The 19,234-nt window shown below is 38.4% G+C and overlaps 2 protein-coding genes across 2 annotated transcripts; one reads left to right on the top strand and one right to left on the bottom strand.

Moving 5' to 3' along the window:
- The first annotated feature begins 6,736 nt into the window (after positions 1 to 6,736).
- LOC101308872 (squamosa promoter-binding-like protein 14-like) lies at positions 6,737 to 13,017 on the top strand. The gene is made up of 11 exons (XM_004300034.1): positions 6,737 to 7,281; positions 7,503 to 8,121; positions 8,348 to 8,541; positions 8,627 to 9,459; positions 9,604 to 9,678; positions 9,770 to 9,877; positions 9,957 to 10,074; positions 10,608 to 10,743; positions 10,832 to 10,973; positions 11,065 to 11,652; positions 11,798 to 13,017. Exons 2-11 carry the CDS (start codon positions 7,529 to 7,531, stop codon positions 12,224 to 12,226), a joined length of 3,216 nt encoding a protein of 1,071 aa, XP_004300082.1. The 5' UTR covers positions 6,737 to 7,281; positions 7,503 to 7,528; the 3' UTR covers positions 12,227 to 13,017.
- A 498-nt stretch (positions 13,018 to 13,515) lies between these two features.
- Positions 13,516 to 14,695, bottom strand: LOC101308578. Its single transcript, XM_004300033.1, has 2 exons — positions 14,236 to 14,695; positions 13,516 to 14,123 (listed from the first exon to the last, which is right to left on the bottom strand). The coding sequence occupies exons 1-2, from the start codon at positions 14,612 to 14,614 to the stop codon at positions 13,630 to 13,632; spliced, it is 873 nt and encodes a 290-aa protein (XP_004300081.1). The 5' UTR covers positions 14,615 to 14,695; the 3' UTR covers positions 13,516 to 13,629.
- Positions 14,696 to 19,234: the final 4,539 nt, after the last annotated feature.

Genomic DNA, 19,234 nt, shown 5'->3' with positions numbered 1-19,234 from the left:
CACTGGTTACCTGGACCATAACTCATTCTAAATTAGGGGCCAAAGCCCAAATTCATCCACTAGAGCCCAATCAGATGAACCCTAGCTGATGCAGCCCAAGTCCAAAGAAGCCCAACTCCTAGAGAAGTCTCGAGAGAAACCCTAGCAACCTTCATCTTTTCCCCGCCGTCATCACCATCGGATAGCGACGGCGCCGTCGGAACCAAATCCGGAATCAGAGCCAGAGCACCACCATCCTCCCCAACAGCGGAAATATGGTGAATACTTGGTGCATGGCCTCTTGCCGAGATCTGAGACGCAAAAATCTAAATTGAGGGCTCCCAACCGTCGCCAAACAAGCCACCTCCGAGCGCTCCAATCCTCTTCAACTTTCCCATTCCATCCCAAGCCATAATTCGATCGGCCTGTATTGCTTCCTCCTTTGTATCAAACCCAAAGGCAAGAACAAAAAGAGAACAACCAAGACTTTTGTTTAAGAGATTATAATTGAACAAAGCCACCATCACCACCAAAAGTTGGACTCGACATCCACCACCGCCCATATAAGGCACGATAGAGCCATCCATCACTGCCTTTGATTGGAGAAAAAGAGACTGGAGAAGAGATCTCCTTCCTGGTCAAAAGAGAATCACCGTTGCTAGTCAGTTTGGGAGTTTTGTCGACTGCCGCTGCCGTCGCGGAGTAAAACCCTAGCAGAGCTAGGGAGGTAGACATCTTCATGTATTACAAATTTCTATTGTATATTGTTAGAGCATCTCCAACCATTGGTCTAAAACCTATAATAGGGTTAGGATTTGTAAAATCTCATCTCCAACCTACTATCCAAGTTGAGCTAAAATAAGATTTACCTAAAATGTGTCTTATTTTGACTCAACTAAATAGGACTAAACCTATAATTTATGAGAGTAAATGGGTGTGGGCCACTGTCAGATTTTATTATTAAACAATTAGGTTCCACATTATGTATGATTAAATGATGATATAAAATTATTAAATATGTTTGGGTTTTGCCTTCATGGATTGGAGATGTAAAACCTATATGAATATTATAGGTTTGGGTGGTCTAAAATTTGAATAGTTTAGGATTTAGACCAATTGTTGGAGATGCCCTTAGCTATCATTTGTGATTAGAACCTAGAAGCATGATTTTTTGTTTTTTTTTTACAGCAGAAACAAGATTATTCAGCCACGCCGGATAGTTTGTACTTTTGGGCCTCGTTTGGTTGATGGAAATGAAATTGGTTTCTTGGTCTTTTTTATGTACATAGGAAAGTAAATTTCCCACTATTTTCCATACCAGATGTTTGGGAATGTCGGGAAAGTAGCTAGGAAATGTATTTTACTTTCCTTTCTAATGTTTGGTTTATACATGGATAGAAAAGTAAGGAACATTAATTTACCAATTATATCCTTAGTATTAAAATAGAAAGTATTCAAGATTCAAAAAAAATTTTGGATAATTTTGTAATAACATTCATTAAAATAATATTTGAAATATGCAATTAATGTTGGGAAAGTACAAGGGACATTGAATCCCATGGTATGTGGAAAGATTCAATTTCCCATCTATTTTCTCATATTGCAGTAAAGTCTTTTATTTCCATAGGTGTGCCAAACAAAAAAAATGAACAACTTTTCCTTCCCAACCTTTCCAATCCGTGAACCAAACGAGGCCTTGGAGCATTAGTTAGAACAACAAAAGGCAAGAAAGTAAGCAAGAGTGATATCCATACTCATTATCCACACTCCATATTTGTTTTTGGTAATTTAAAATTTGGTTTTCACCAACTTAGATTTTGTCTTTTATGAGCATTTCAATCAAAATAGCAAAATAAGGTGTTTATTTCAGTTCGTTATGCATTATAGTACTTTAGAATTATCAATTTTAACGGAGTGTTGGTGTTTTTTTCACATCTATTTTTTTTTTATCAAAATAAACAAATGATATGTTATAGTATATGATGCACCGCAATTCTCGAAAACAGGCATTTCGCGTTTCAGAAACCGAAACACATTTCTGCAAAGAAAGATTTCTGAAACGTGATCGAAATGCGAGGAAGATTTTCAAAACGTGACTGAAACATGTTTCTCTTGAATGACAACGTATTTTGTAAATATCTAGTGTAGTTTTACCAGACAAAAAACGAAGAAGAAAATATAGACTTTGAATGACTCGATGCATGTAGATGGAAGAAAGCTTTTGCTGAGAAAACCAAATTGGATGGGATTGGAAGAGAAAACTGACGTTAACCCAAAATTGGATGAATTGAAATTTCACTTAAAAATCTAAATAATCTATAAATACATCCTTCATATTTATAGTAGAACTGAAGTTTAATTAGTACTGTAAGGTAATCTGATTGAATCATAGGTAAGTAGGCTTGCCAATAACAAATCCGAGAACAAATCTAACAAGAATCATCCAGTTTTTTTTTTCTTGGTCTGTAGAATCATAGAAATCCTTTTTCTCCAAGAGCAAGAGCAAGAGAGCGTGAGATGGTGTTGGGAAAGATTATGATAGAATGGGACAGTCGGAGCAGGAAACGAGATAATGGATCTGTACTAGCTAGACTCTACTAGCTAGCTAGTAGTACATGTACATGTCTGGTCATAATGCCCACATGATCATAGAAAGAAGAAAGGATACAGCTGTTTCCCACGCGGTACCCAACTAATCGACTCAGGATCCTCCTCGATCACCCGTACGGACAGACAGAGGCCCTAATCTAATCCTCTCCTAGAGACAGAAGACAGAGGCCTAATCTAATCCTCTCCTAGAGACAGAAGACAGAGGCCTAATCTAATCCTCTCCTCTACGGGCTCTAGCTAGGCCTACAATATTAGATAGAGGCATAGAGCCCTCCCTCTCTCTCTCTCGATCAAACATTATGGTTCATGTCAATGATGTCATTTCGGGCAACCAACCCCCTAATCCATCACTACTAATCTCCCTATTAATCGCCACCAAAACACATTGCTAATCAACTATACCCCACTCGTATGTACCGCTACCCATTCAAGGGTTTAGCGACAAAGAGATGCGCGGACTCAATTGATCTCTTCACGTCCATCGTTGTTTGATGCTCGAGATTACATTATACCTCTTTATATTTTTAAGGTTGTTATATACTTTATATGAGGTGTCTTAAGTTATACTAATATTTACTAATATTTGATATTACATAGGATTAAAATATAGTTTACTTGGTTTATAGTTTAAAATGATGTTGCTATCTAAAGATAATTTATTTGAGTATCCACAATAACATCATCATCTAAGAAGGTCAAAATAAAAAAAAGGTGTTACGTAAACTCATTTATTTTAGTACCCAGTAACACCAAACACAATACTAACTAAACTGGACTCCATATTTATATTTAGCACTGTCCTATTTAGTCATATGAAACAAACATTCACTAGATTCTTAGCTTGTACATCATTGTCCCGCTAAGGTGATTTGTTGATTTTGTAATTAGTTAATGTTGGATCGATCGATCAATCTTTACTCATCAAGCCATTTTTTAAGAAAATTGTTAAATTGCAAACTATGTTTATACTTATAGCTCTATAAAATTTAAGATAACTACCTACGAGAGAGATCTTCTAATCGAGACTAATTAGTAAATGAGAATAATGACTAGCTAGTTTATTCATGTTTGACACATTTAGTTCGTTGATTAATTTTGTCTAGTTCGGTCTCTTAATAATTTTCCGCTTGGTTGAGAAATTACATAAATGATTTACGAAAATGTGGTCAGTTAATCTATAAAAATATGACCGAACCGTTAATTTGAAAGACATTACCTAGAAGAAGAAGAAGAAGAAGAAGAAGAAGAAGGGCATCTTGGACCAAAGACGTACGTGATGATTGATAGGCATATATACATAGCACTTGGTTACCCCCTCTATCAATATATAGCCTTATCTTCACCACATGTTTCTACGTACATCTATATAGCGCTGGGCACTTAGTATCGGAATCCTGATCCTATACCGGTCCTGTTTTGAAAGTTAGCGAGACATGACGGGATAAGTTTTGAAAATGGCGATCTCGTCCCGTCCCGTCCTATCCCGTTATGATAATGTTGAAACAGGACCCGTCCTGTAATATTAGAATACTTGATTTTAAACATTTTATACTTGATTTTTTAGGTTGCATGGTGTTACAATGCACTCAACCATACTCAATTTGGTATAAAACAGTACTTTTAATTTCATTCATGTTCTTTTTTTTTTGCTTGTGTGATTTTGGATATTTTTAGTTGTTGTTTGAGGGTTAATTTTTAATGTGGGATGTTTAGTACTTTTAAAGTCGGATGTAATTTAGCACCTATGCACCTATGTTCTTGTTGATTTTAGTACTTTTAATTTCATCAATGTTCTTGTTGATTTTGTATGATTTTGGATATTTTTTTTTCATTAATTTCATTAATATTGTTTGAGGGTTAATTTGTCGGGATCTCGATCCCGTCCCGGTCCCGGTCCCGATCGAGATAGGGACGTACGAGACAGATTTCTAAAAACGTATTCTCGTCTAGTCCCGTCCCGTCCCTTTCTTTTATTTTCGGGACGGGACGAGATTCACCAAATCCCGGCCCATCACGTTCCGTGCCCAACCCTACGTCTATCTATATGTCAAGCTTGTATCATTTGGGCAGCATTTACGTGACTCCGACGACACCATCCACACCCAGTAAAAGGATTAGTTATTACTGTCGTAGTAAAAAGGACTATGACCACGCGGCTTAATTAGGCTCAGTCAATTCCTTCCGTCTTTTCCATGTTCTATCTTCTCAAAAAAAAAAAAGCCCCAGCCAGCAGCGAGGGTAACAACTATGTAATTAAGCAAAGGACCTATTGCCTCCTCAACAAGCATAACAGAAAATACAAGACTCCAAATTAACAATGATCACTACTAGATAGAGCTTGATGGAGGTGAGATCAATGTGCCCAGACGTCTTATGCTGCTTGTAATCACGATTCACGACTACTATTATTATGTGTTTAGTAACTCTATTTTTGTTATCGAGATGATCAACGTTAAAATCTTGTTACTAATCACATAACAACTATGTTATCAATTTGTTACATGTAAATGTGTTGTCAATTTGAGTTTAGTAAATAAGAAAAAAAAAAGAGTTCATTAAAGTGTCAATATATTACCATCCAAGAGTTGCACTCATCTTGTATTTTAGAGCGCTGCTATTGTTGAATCCTATCGATATTAAAACCATTGAAATAACTATGAGGTTGGGGTAAAACCTAACCCTAAAAAAGGGAACATTACCTTGAATCGAGTTCACCCCACAGTAGATCACAAGCTGATGCTTTGACTACGCAGATTGCTTGGGAATGGTTCTAGAAGACGTCAAAGCTCAAATGTAGAAACAAGAAATTCTTGCTCGTTCTTTAATCCTGTGTATGTGTTTTGAGAAAATAATAGTTTTGTGGAGAAGTGTTGAATAATGAACACGGGGAACTTACTTCTCTTTCTGTATTGGCCAAAAACAAAACAAAACGTTTTGTGTAATTTTTGTGCTACGAATTGAAGTAAAAAGCTAGTAAACCTGATGTAACATAGTTTGGTAGGAGAAAAAATGGCAATAAAATGTCACAACGATTGCTCTTTCTTGAGGAAGGAGATTGACAATAACTATAGTCACCACACGATAGCTATGATAATTGAATCTAGCAAATCTAAGAAAAGAAAATGCATTTATATGCAAAAACAAGAAACAAAAACAAATTAAAGAAATAAAAGATTAATGTGTTAAAGTACTCATGCGTGCTAGATTAGGAAAGAAGATGGCAAATTGAGTTATTAGAGCATCTCCAACGGCTTCCGTAAATTCTTGGTTTTCTTAAATTTGAGGAAGATTTTGGGTGTTTTGTTCCAAACAAATTTCTTTAAACTTTCTCCAAAATAAGAAATGTGATGAGAGAAAAAGCCAAATTTTCTATATTTGCAGCAAACCCTATAATTTTATAGAAGGATTTGAGAAATGATCATGAAATCTTCAAAATAGAGAATCTGTTGGAGTTGTAAAAGAAAAATTGTTTGAAGATTGACTTTTGCTTCTTTATAATACAGAAAAATTATAGAAAAACTGTTGGAGATGCTCTTATATAGACAAATAAAGGGTTTTAAAACTAACTTAGAGGGTTTTGAAGTACACGACTCATGACCGCAACTTCAGTAAATCATAGTTCATCATCACATGAAGTCAATAACAGAAATTGATCAAAATTTTAGAGATTGCTGCTTTATTCGCCGAGATAAAATCAAAAATGAACTTCCAAAATTACAAAAATGCTGTAGTTACCTACTGGTTACTCCATTCGTAAGGTAATTCTAGGAAAACAAAAGGAAAATTCTCAGAAATGTAATCGATCAAAGGAATTTCTATATCAGTAAAAGTAATGAATGAAAGGAATTTTCTATATCAGTAAAAGTAATCAATGTGTTTATACATGAAAATGGCAATGTAATCTCGTTGTCAGATGCGAATATTATTATTGTCATCCACATTCCCTTCCCTTTACCATTTCACGTCTCATCGCCAACGTTCACATCACGTCACAAAAAAAGCCGACTGGGATCTGCAACCATTATGGCCCCACCGCGTCCCCGTACGGGCATTTAAGTAATTGTGTATCTGAATGTTTTACGAGTACGGAGTTTTCACATTCACCATGTCAACGACTGAATAGTGAGTGGGCGGTAAAAATTGAAAGGATGAGAGAAAGGAAAGGTCTTGGATTCTTCGAAGGGTCCTTGGGCGGCCCCCGAAACCAGCCCAGTGTTTGATTGAATTTACGGTTTCTGCCACTCGCCGAAAGAAAAGTTTGTTGGAAGGCAAGGACAGGAGGAAGAAACGAAAAAGGAAGGGACTGGGGAGAGAGAGGAGAGAAGAAGAAAAGTAAAAGTTCGGGGCTTCGCTGAGACAACACCAAAGAAGAAGAAGAAGGGAGCTCGTTCTGGTCGTCATCATCATCAAGCTCGATCAACTCTGGGTCAGTTCCAGAAGAACACGAAGCAGTTTGCTGGGTTTTGCTGTGTGTTGAGCTGGGAGAATCCGGAAGATTTGGACTTTTGATTGTGGGTCAGATTTGCATAGCAGACTGGAGCTTGAGGGGTTCAGATCGGGAAACGAAACAAGGGTCTCGTATCGATTGGGAATTCCATGTCTGGGTTCAGCTCAGTGAGCAAAAAGTGACCATTTGAGGGGGGAGAGAAATCAGAAAGATGTGGATTGGATAAGTGGATTTGTTGAGTCAAGGTATAGAATTTCTCGATTTCTCTAAATCCTTTCCGATTTTTAATACTGGAATTTTTTCGCCTTTTATTTGCTTAATTAGATACCCCTTGTTTTTCTCAACCGTGAACCAAACGAATGAGATTAAAATGAAAAATTAGAGAAAAGAAATGCTCATTTCGGCAGCACTCAATCTTTGCGTGAAGATTTCTAATTAAAATGTTTGGTTTTTGTGTTGGGTGCAGAAATTATTTTGGTTAGTGAATCTTGGATGGAAGAGATTGGTGCCCAAGTTGCTACCCCGATTTTCCTCCGTCAATCACTTTCGTCTCGATTCTGCGACCCGCCGGCGGCCATGGCCAAGAAGAAGCGGGATCTCCCTTACCAGGCCCCGAACTATCAACACCCGAATTCGCAGACGCTTTTCGGAAACCCGGGTTCCAACAGCTGGAACCCCAACGTTTGGGACTGGGATGCAGTGAGGTTTGTAGCCAGGCCACTGGACACCGAGATGATGGGCGCTTCGAATTCAGAGCCCAGGAGGAAGGAGGAAGCTGCCGGAGGAGCTGTGAAGAGCACGGCTGTGGCTGTGGAGGATGAGGATGAAAGGCTTCAGCTGAATCTGGGTGGTGGTTTGGCTTCTGTGGAGGAGCCGGCGGTGTCCAGGCCGAATAAGAGGGTCCGGTCTGGATCTCCGGGGAATAATGGTGGAAGCTATCCCATGTGCCAGGTTGATGATTGTAAAGAGGATCTGTCGACTGCGAAAGACTATCATCGCCGGCATAAAGTCTGTGAGAGTCACTCTAAGTCCACCAAAGCCCTTGTTGCCAAGCAGATGCAGAGGTTCTGCCAGCAGTGCAGCAGGTTGTTATTTATCCGGTCTATCTGCCGCAATTTCACTTATGAATTAGTTATAGGCAAATTTAGAACTTATATTTAGAGTTTGTTTGAGATCGATAGTATCCTAGAAGAAGTTTAATTGGTTTAAGATTAATAGAATTATGTGTTTTTACTTTTATATTTTTATTTTGGTGGATTGTGTTTGCTCTGAAGTCCAAAGCTTTATCAAAATCTATTTTGGTTATTTCAGGTTTCACCCCCTTTCAGAGTTCGATGAGGGGAAGAGAAGTTGCAGAAGGAGACTTGCAGGGCATAACAGGCGAAGAAGGAAAACCCAGCCTGAGGATGTTACCTCAAGGCTCACAATCCCTGGTGATGGGGATAACAAAACTAGTGGAAATTTGGATATTGTTAGCTTGCTAGCTGCTATTACTCGTCCACAAGGTAACCTGATTATATGATTATGCTTGATTTATTGGTTTTATGTTTTTGTAGATCCTATGCTAAATTTATGTACTCAAATTTGTAGGGAAAACTGATGTCAGAAATACCAACAGCTCGTCAGTACTGGACAGAGAGCAGCTCCTTCAGATTCTTAGTAAGATAAACTCTTTGCCGCTGCCAGTAGACCTGGCTGCCAAGTTGCCGAATCTTGGAAATTTAAATTGGAAAGCTTCAGACCTACTTCCTTTAGATCTTCAAAACAAATTGAATGGAAAAACATCTGTGTCAACCTTGGACTTGATCACTGTTCTTTCAGCTACTCTAGCAACACCTTCTGACACTCTTGCTATATTGTCTCAAAAGAGCAGTCAGAGTAGTGACAGTGAGAAAACTAAGTTAACATGCTCTGACCAGGAGAGGCCTAATTTGCAGAAGAGGTCTCCTCAAGAGTTTCATTCAGCTGGGGGAGAGAGAAGTAGTACTAGCTACCAGTCTCCGGCAGAAGATTCAGACTGCCAGGTTCAAGAGACTCGAGTCAAATTACCTTTACAGCTATTCAGCTCCTCACCCGAGGATGATAGCCCACCAAAACTGGCTTCCTCTAGAAAGTATTTCTCTTCTGACAGTAGTAATCGCACAGAGGAGAGGTCTCCATCATCATCACCTCCAGTGATGCAAACACTGTTTCCCATGAAGAGTATGGCAGAAACTGTCAAGTCGGAGAAACAGTCAATAAGCAAAGAGTGTAATTTGAACTTGGACTATAGCTTGAATGGTGGTAGTAACTTGCCTTTTGATCTCTTTAGAGGGTCAAATAGAGGTGCTGTGAGCTCCTCTATTCAAAATTTTCCACATCAAGCTGGCTACACATCTTCTGGTTCTGATCATTCACCATCTAGTTTGAATTCTGATCCTCAGGTAGTGTTGAGTGTCCACCTATTTCTTTACACCTGTGCTTAGTTTCTTTGGTGATGATACTTTTGGTTTATTCATGTCTCTGTATTTTGAATTCGAGTTTACCACTTTTTAAGGGATTTTAAGGATTGTATTGTTCTTTAACAGGATCGTACTGGAAGAATATTGTTTAAACTATTCGATAAGGATCCCAGTCAGTTACCAGGGACACTGCGGACTCAGGTGGGGAGTTTTTGGTTTATTTTGCCACGGTAGCTTTATAAGAATTATTTTGTTGGAGTATCTCACAATTTTAGTTGCTCTTCTATTTTAGGTCTATAGTTGGCTTTCCAACAGTCCTTCTGAAATGGAGAGCCACATACGGCCTGGTTGTGTGGTCCTATCAGTTTATGTGTCAATGCCATTTGCTGCCTGGGAGCACGTGAGTAAATTGTTTTAATACAGATGAGTAAATGTGTTTGTAGTTTTCCGCTGACTATAGTGTGTATGTATTGTTTCAGCTTGAAGAAAACCTGGTCCAGCATGTGAGTTCTTTGGTTCAAAGTTCAGATTCTGATTTTTGGAGAAGTGGAAGGTTTTTAGTAAATACAGGGAGGCAATTAGCTTCTCATAAAGATGGTAAGTATTAATTGTTAGTGCGGTTCTGCTTGGCATCTCAGTTCAGATTCTGTTTCAACAAGGCATTCCTGCTTCCATCTTTTAAGAAGTATTCAAATGTGTGTTACAAAGCTTTACAGATTTACCAGGCTCCTATACTCGGTTTTAGAAAGATATCAGAATCTTTGTTTCTTAAAAATCGTGGTTTATTTATATCCTCAAAATTTTCAAAGACCAAATAAGCTCATTACCCAATTTTATTTTGGTATATATCACCAAACTCTCTGTGAATGATTATGCCTATTTTCAGTAGCGTTGATAATTATATAAGAAGTCTTGCTCTGAGCAACTCCCTTTCAGTAGCTTTCTGAAAGATCTAGTGATCCCAAAAGGGTGACTCTACAGTTCACATTTCACTGTTAATATTTCCCTACGGGGTTAGGACTATATATACTGCAGAGGAAGAGTCATAGTAGCTTAATTAACGACATGTTTGCATGTTGCCTTGTTTTAAACTATGCCTTGAATTTCATTAATGTGGAATCAACTTTCAGGAAAGATTCGTCTATGCAAAGCATGGAGATCATATAGTTCCCCAGAGTTGATCTCTGTGTCCCCTTTGGCTGTTGTGGGCGGGCAACAAACCTCTCTTTCAATAAGGGGTAGAAATCTGACTAATCATGGCACCAAGTAAGTGCAATCTGCTTTCCTATTGTGAAGATTCTTCTGATAATTTATTGTGTTTGTTTTCGACAACTTTTAGTTTCTGATCATGCAGGATCCATTGCACGTACAAGGGTGGTTACACATCAAAGGAAGTTGGAACGACATATCATGGAACCGCTTATGATGAAATAAATTTGGGGAGCTTTCAAATTCTTGATGCATCTCCCGGTGTTCTAGGTCGCTGTTTCATAGAGGTAGAACCCTCGACCAAAGTTAACAATTATTTCGAAAATCTGAAGTAGAACCACCAAGAAATGTCTTAATGACCTTTGCTAACATGAACAGGTGGAGAACGGTTTTAAGGGAAACAGCTTTCCTGTGATTATAGCTGATGCTACTATCTGTAGAGAATTGAATCTCATCGAGTCTGAGTTTGATTCGGAGAGAAAGGTTTGTGGTGCAATTTCAGAAGATGAAAATCATGATTATGGGCGGCCCAGGTCAAGGGAGGAAGTTCTGCACTTTCTGAACGAGCTAGGATGGCTCTTCCAAAGGAAACGGATCTCTTCCATGTTTCAAGGGTCCGGCTACTCTCTTAGTCGTTTCAAATTTTTACTCACATTCAGTGTTGAGAGAGACTTTTGCACTGTGGTGAAAACACTTTTAGACATATTGGTAAATTTCGATGGTGATGGGCTGTCAAGAGAGTCATTGGGGATGTTGTCAGATGTCCAGCTGTTAAACCGGGCTGTAAAGAGGAGGTGCAGGAAGATGATTGACTTGCTTATTAATTACTCTGTGATTAGCAGTGACAAGAAATATATTTTCCCTCCAAATCATGCTGGACCGGGTGGCCTGACACCGCTTCATTTGGCTGCTTCTATGTCAAATTCAGAGGATATGATTGATGCTTTGATGAATGACCCAGAAGAGGTAATAAAAAGTAACTGTAAGCTCTCTAAGGAAGGTTGCTTATTTTTATATAATTTTTTCCTCATTTCCTTTTTTATAGATTTTAATTGTCAGTTATAACAATACAATGTTTTCCTTTTAACCATCGGTTTACTTTTACCTCTAGATCGGATTGAGCTGCTGGAATTCCCTTTTGGATGGCAATGGCCAGTCTCCATATGCTTATGCTATGATGAGGAATAATTACTCTTACAACAATCTGGTGGCTCGCAAACTTACTGACAAAAGAAATAGTCAGGTTACCTTAACAATTGGAAATGAGATAGAGCAAACTCATATGGGGATAGAGCTGGAGCGTAGGAGAAGTATCCAATTAAGACAAGGCAGCAGATCATGTGCCAAGTGCGCACTTGCAGCAACAAAATACACCAGGAGGGTTCCTGGTGCTCAAGGCTTGCTTCAGCGTCCATTCATTCATTCTATGCTCGCTATAGCTGCTGTTTGTGTATGTGTCTGCTTGTTCTTGAGAGGTTCCCCGGACATTGGCTCAGTTGCTCCTTTCAAGTGGGAGAATTTGGATTTTGGCACCATTTAGTCTTAATAGTAAGAACAATGGAGTAACGAGCATGCGAGTTTGGGATGACATGCACTTTCCAGAGTAGCTTGCTTCCGGTGATGTAGTTCTGGAAAAGTAAAATAATTTCAGCTAACAACCCATTAAGGAGAGAGAAACATGACCTGAGAGCAGGAAATTCTGGGACAGCAGACGAATTTGGTGTTCAGATGCTGCATGTTTCTTCTAACAAATATGAGGTCTGGGTAATATTTGGGGTATGCTTTTCATTTAGCTCTCATTTGCGTCTGGAAATAGGTAAAATTTTCTGTCTTTTCCTCTTGGAATGCGGGAATGCTTCTGCTTTCAAGACCCTCAATAACAGTTGCTGGATGAGATGAAATGATCGAGATTGAATGATTGAGATTGGGCAGATGGTGAATGCTCATGGTATGCACGCAAAATTGAAAGGAGAGATGCTGGAGACTGACACAGAAGGGAGAGAGAGAAGGTGAAAATAAAAAAGGAAAGAAAAAAGCAGTTATACCGTAATTAGAAGTTCCACATGGTTGATGGTTAATATATGGTGGGTTTCCCTTACTAGATTTCTTTATAACTTATGGTGATAAAGTTTCAAGTTATTTGTGTACTGATTTTGTCAGTGTAGAGGATGATGGATCATAGAAATGACAATTTCATGGTATTAATTAAGCGTAAGATATTTGATTAAAGTGTTGCCAAGATAAGAGGCAGGTACAAGGTGGTGTAAGTTTTTGCATTGTAGATTTTTTATATTTTTTTGGTGTAAATTATCAAGAGATTGAGATTCTATAACAGATTGTACCGTTGTCTCCTCGGACCTTTTCACTTGTTCTATGATCCATTTAGGTACGAAATTCACGAGTGGAATCGTTCACGTCTGTTTTATGGTTCCTGAATTCTGGTTTGTATTGGTTTGCCAGCTTGTAACTTCTAACTCGTGATTCATTGGTTAAATAGAAAAAAAAAAATGTGGGGAAGAGCCTAGAAATGATATTATTGGATATTATCACATTATGACCTTGTATGTATTTTGTAATTGAGCTTTCATCACAGAAAAGTAAGAGGGAAGTGGATTCAATCTGTTTTTCTCCAACAAATAATAGGTCTGTATATCAGTATATGTATGACATTGAATATGTATGAACGAGCATATCTCATGAAAACACATATACAAAGTAGAAAATAATATTTATCATATTATACATACATTATGATACATATCTTATATCTACATGAAACAAATAGTAGGCACTCCACTCCAATCACCAGCTGATTTCAGTACAATAATTCCCCACAAGTAATTCAAGCAAAAAAAAGAAAAGAAAAGAAAACTGTGATGTTTATATATAACTTTGTCTGCATGTGCATGAGGAAACATGTAGAGTTGAATCAAGTAGTGTACTTCATCTTCCTCTACCATTGCCTCTTCCTGATCTGGTGACATTTTGTACAAACACTTCTGCAACACCTTCCCCTAGCCCCTCCATCAAACCCCCGATGAACTCGATGACCACTTGAGATGCGAGGCGAGCTGCAGTCCCCAACATGCTGGGCTTTTCTCGGTTCTTGATGCCATTTTCGTGAAGTCCATTGATCATATTCTTTGCGCAAACCGCATGAAGATGGTAATCACAGACGGTGCAATGGTAAACTCTGGTGCCTGACCTCTTCCTCCTGCACTCACCACAAACGAAACTCGGATCGCTGCCACTTGATAGTGTAGTTGATGCAGGTAGAAGTCTAAGGGTATGGGGATGAACATATAGCAAGCTGATTTCAGAAGATAGCATGGCACAGCAGGGATGCATCTGGAAACTACATGCTCCACATCTGAAAGCATAGCCTTTGATGGGCTTGTTGCAAACATCACACTTCGATTGTGCAATCCCTCCTTTTACTGATTTGATTTGTATGTAATTCAGCGATATGGTTAGTAAATGTACATGTAAACAAAACTGTGCACTTCTGGGACAGTATGATAGTAAGTTCCAGCTTAAGTCAGTACATACCTGGTTTAGAATAGAAAACAAGTTGGTGTTGGCAATGGAAGGGATGACTCTTTAAAGCTGGAGGAGCCAAGGCACAAAAATCATGAAGTTGATAGTCACATTGTTGACAAGTGAACCTCTTGCCTGCGCCGTACTCTTTACAGCCGGCGCAGGTGAAGAGATCTGGTAAGTTCACATGGGAAAGAGGATGTTGTGGGTGACTGAAATGGAGCATCTCCTCCCCCAAAACAAGTTGAGGAGAGGTAGGGAACCTTAGTGAAGCAGACCTTTTAGGGACAACTTCCATGGGTTGAACGGTGGGGAGTTGCATTGAATCGGATTTCTTGAGGAGAAAGGTTCTTGTCTTCCTCAAGGTGGGATTGTTGTTGTTGCTCATCATCTTAGTGGTGTTTCTGTTCTTTCTTTTCTCTCCCCCACTCTGGTTATGGATGATGGACTTGTATTGTTAATTTGGTGGTGCAAATTGCAAAGCAGAAGACGCATATTTATGCTACAAAAGTCGACACTGTGAGTACAGTGTGTAGAAAGAAGATGCCCCTCAATACACAAGACTAGTCCATTGCATGTGCTACTTGATGTGCACACAACTGTTTCATGGAAAACGAAACGAAACTTACTAAGCAATAATTAGAGAGAGAGAGAGAGAAGCCAAACCTGAGTTAGGGTTTAGGCTAGCTTGCACATTTGAAGCGGAGTCAGAAACTAACCACTGTGGTACGAGTATACTCGAATAAGAATGTATCTTATGACACATGTCTCTTTGGAGCGTCAGTTATGTTCACCTAGTTAGTGACCGACCAAGAGATTCATGGTCAGTCACCATTAGATTTAAATCCAAGGGTGAGAAAAATAATTTTTAAGTAGAGTTGTTATATTTTTAACCATTGGATGTAAATCTAATGGTGACTGACCATGTGAACACTACTGTTTGAAGCATTTTATCAAATATGTATTCAACTGCATATTAGCAACTCCTTCGATCAGCACATTTTTTCATAAGGAAATTATTCGAAAAAATATAAAAACTCAGAAACATAATTACAGGAACTGTGTTTCATGAGACAAAGATCGAAGCAATCAGCGGTTGTTTATCCAAAATGAATATCCTGTGGCTTTGTTGCTCACTGAATGTGCAGTTATACACAGAAGCAATCTGTTGCATGGAAATTATTACTGCATGGATTATATACCTTCATATTATCTTACTTATTAAGCTGCTTCAATGAGAGAAACACACCTGTTATAGTTTGGGTGAAAAGGAAACGCACAACATAATTCATTTGAATATCAAATCTGACTGAAGAGAGAAAATTCGTTTGGACTTTGGAGAACATATGACTGCAAGCTGAGTATCCATAACAGTGAAGATGCTCAAGTGCAATTTCACAGACCAAATTAAGGGAGAAGATATAAAAGATTATGTATTGGTCTAAATATTGAAAGTATATAACCCCTTGAAGACGAAAATGAGCTGCAGATGTTGCTAATTGATTTTCTTAACTAATTAGAATATTGCATATCAATTTCAAAGGGAAAACAGTGTTTGATTCCTGATGGCCTCATAATAAACCAAAGTTGGGCATTGTCAGGACAGCAATCTATAAACAAATTAGAAAATTGAACTGTTAAAAGATTCACCTGCTGGTTTAGGTTAAGTGGATACATATTAAACAAAAATGTTGCTGTGATAAAAACGATTTTATTTAGCTAAAGAGAAGATACCATGGACGCAAAAGTCAAGGTTTCTCTTTAAGCTTTAGTCATATATAGGCAATTGCTTGTGATAAGTAAGAAGCTTTTTTCTCCTTGGTTCTTCAATTTTCTTCACACAATTCAACAGCTATAAGATCCGAAGAACAAAAGTTGTAATATTCGATATAAAGTGAAAAACAAAGAAAATGTTGCTTGTTAAATTTAAATAAGCATTTCCTAGATTCATGAAAGATGGAAAATCTACACTCAAGTACCTCTTATTTTCTTTGTTGAGTTGTATATAGAGCATCTTACGACAAATAAGCAAAACGATATGCCAGTTTCAATTTCTTGATAAAGAGTAGTCACTGATGCCCCAATTATTGTTCGTGTTTTTATAATTGATTCTTTCTTTTTGATGACAATACTTCATTTCTATCCGATTTTACACCACATGTATCACAAATGGAAAACAGATTAAGAGGAACACGATATTCCCTAGTCTTTAATTAAAACATTGTTTTAGTTTTACTAACAACTTTATGGAAGCTCTTCTAATGAAGATTCTTAAGTTGAGGACTTGTTGATGACTTTTCGGCTTATTCCACATTTCGATCTTATATCCACATCTTGACCGTTCAGTTTATAGGTATTTATGAGTAGATCATTTCTCTAAATTTTCAGCTATATTAAAAATTGTTAAGGCATTCATAAGTGTGATTTATCAATTATGAACTTGAACGGTTCATATTTGACAGATTTCATTCATCCATTAATTTGATCTAGTTTGTTATCTTAACGAACACTAATTTGGCTGAAAATTTGTAGAAATGATATACTCATATATACCTAAAAACTGAACGGATGAGAAGTCAAAATGTGATAAAAAATAGGTATTTTAAACCATAAACCGAAAAGTCTTTAAGTTAAGAGTTTTCACTAAAGCTTCCACAACTTTATTATCACAAGTTTTGATCTTTTGGTATGTCAGACATTTGATACATACATTCATTATATATATATACATTTTTTTTTGACAAACTGAAATTATTTCATTAAGAAAGATCGAAGGTCAGAATGACAACATACATGAACCGCAAGGGGTTCTATAGCACCATCACATTTTAAAACACGCTCACTTATTATAAGCAGTAGAGAATAGAAAAAACTAGGTACAAAAAGACACTAGGGTCACACACTCTGGAGCTAAGGCGCTCAATTACGGTACTCTAAACAATGTGCACCATCTACTTGTAGCTAGTTTCCACAGTCTGATCTCTAAAAACAAACTCCAAAAACACCCACTACACTTTAGCTTTGCCCTTAGGATCAGGGCTTTGGGGAGTTGCAGACATAAGCATGCTCAACACCTCCTCTCCAAAAACTGAAGAATTCTGAGGTGGTGCTTTGTTTCTGTTCCTGGAGCCAATATGGCGCCCCGTTTTCTTCTTTGGCTTCAGCAGAGCAGCTTCCTTCTTAATCAAGTTGTTATCCGTCCATGAGTGAGACCAAGTGTGCCAGGAGGGAAACTGATAATAGCACGAGACTTCTTTTCTACCGAGGAGGAGACGATTGTCTTTGCAGGAGATAACATTAGAGACCTAGGACGTTTTGGCACTTCAGAAGCAGGAGCAACTTGAGGGGCAGGTGGAGTACTGCTTGTTTTGGAAGGGGTACTGATCACAATTGTAGAACCTAGCTCTCTAGAGTGCATTGAATCAGATGGAGCTTTCTCTACCTCAACCAAAACTGGCTCAAGACTAGATGCCAGGCTGCTTGAGTTCACCATTGGTTGAGGAATCACAAGTTATTCCTGCATACTGACTTCGGAGACAACATGAACCAGTGCTTCACTTACAACAACTTCTAAGTCATTATCAATCTTCTCACACAAAAGGTCTTGAATATTTGTATCGATTTCTTTCAAGTCTATCACATTTGATATCCTTAGAACAACTGGTTTTCTCTTCAGAGTGGTCTTAGGGGCATAAAATGGGGAGAAAACAGGAAGAGTTGTAGCTGCAGACTTTGTGCCCGTAAATCGATAAGAACCTTGGTTGTAATTTGGGTTTGCAAGATTTACCAAGGCCTCAACCCGATTCTCTTTTTGCAGATCATTCAACTTGGGACCAGAAACCTTCTTCAGCTTACAGATTCCATCAAGATGAAACACTAATTTGCAGGTAATGCACATGCCAACCAAATTCTCATAAAAGAAGATGACATTCTTCACAATACCAGGGGTCGAGCAAGCTTAAGTACCTTCTGAAAATGAAGGGTCGATCCAGGGCACAAGAGACACGGACTTGAACTTCTCCAGTGGAGTCTAACAGTCGTCGATCCACATGAGGGTTAATCCCGCAGGGTTGACAATCAACATGTATATGGCCACTCTATCAGCTTCCTTTACTTCTCTTATAGCCCGCAGCTGGAAGGTTTGGTGTTTCCTTCTCTGATGGTAAAGTTAACTAAAATCACGTGGAGTAAAAGAATGGAAAAATCCCACTAGCCTTAATTCTAGAGTTTTTTTTCCCCCACAAACAAAATCAAATTTTCAGCTTTTTCACTATTTGTACTGACCAGATTACCCTCATGCCTACTCACTTTCATATCCAGTATCTCTCTCTTCCAGATCTATTCTCCTCTCTCTTCTCTGTCTCTCTCTCTCTCTCTCGCCCCTACATATGCTCTCTCTCCTCATCGGAGAAGGGTTCAAACGCCGTCGCTGCTCGGTTCTATGTGTTAAACGATGACCTTCTGATGTCAACGGCGACGCCGCGTGGATCGAAGTCGTGGTAGAAGATCTCAGGTAAGATGTCGTAGTTGTAGATCCGGAATCCGATCTCGGTATCGGCGACGAAGCAGTCGTGATTGTGAAGGAGTGGTTGAGGAGATGGGTCGAATATTTGAAGATGACGGTTCACGAGTCCAAGAGAGCTAGAGAATGTGAACTTGGGTCTAAGAAGATTTCGGATGCTCAGATTTCAATGAGATTTATCAAAGCTTTAGTGAGTTAAGAATCAATGGGCATTGAACACCCTCAAATTTTTATGACATTGGGATGCAGAGACTGCTTGGAATCTTCTATAATTGCATTTGTGAGTTTACTTTCCTTTTGGTATTTAAGGGTTTGCTATGGCCATATGTGGTTATGAATTAGGTATAACAAAACTAGTTACCCAGACGAGTCATTATTCTTCTCATATATCTCATGCTATCGTTTCCATTATACATTGTGTGACTGTGCATATATGCTGCAGCCCAATAGGTTATGTTTGTATATATTTTATGGCTCATACATATATAT

Source organism: Fragaria vesca, linkage group LG5 (genome assembly GCF_000184155.1).
Source record: "Fragaria vesca subsp. vesca linkage group LG5, FraVesHawaii_1.0, whole genome shotgun sequence".
Lineage (NCBI taxonomy): Eukaryota > Viridiplantae > Streptophyta > Magnoliopsida > Rosales > Rosaceae > Fragaria > Fragaria vesca.
The sequence above is the reverse complement of the archived record's forward strand: the minus strand, read 5'-3'. Positions and strand labels throughout refer to the sequence as shown.

Bases quoted from the DNA above. Each gene is read 5' to 3' on its own strand.
- LOC101308872 (XM_004300034.1), top strand. From the start codon at position 7,529: ATGGAAGAGATTGGTGCCCAAGTTGCTACCCCGATTTTCCTCCGTCAA. The intron at 9,679-9,769 runs GTGGGGAGTTTT...CTTCTATTTTAG, and splicing joins CAGGGACACTGCGGACTCAG to GTCTATAGTTGGCTTTCCAA. The intron at 10,974-11,064 runs GTAGAACCCTCG...TAACATGAACAG, and splicing joins TAGGTCGCTGTTTCATAGAG to GTGGAGAACGGTTTTAAGGG.
- LOC101308578 (XM_004300033.1), bottom strand. From the start codon at position 14,614: ATGATGAGCAACAACAACAATCCCACCTTGAGGAAGACAAGAACCTTT. The intron at 14,124-14,235 runs GTATGTACTGAC...AAATCAAATCAG, and splicing joins TGTTTTCTATTCTAAACCAG to TAAAAGGAGGGATTGCACAA.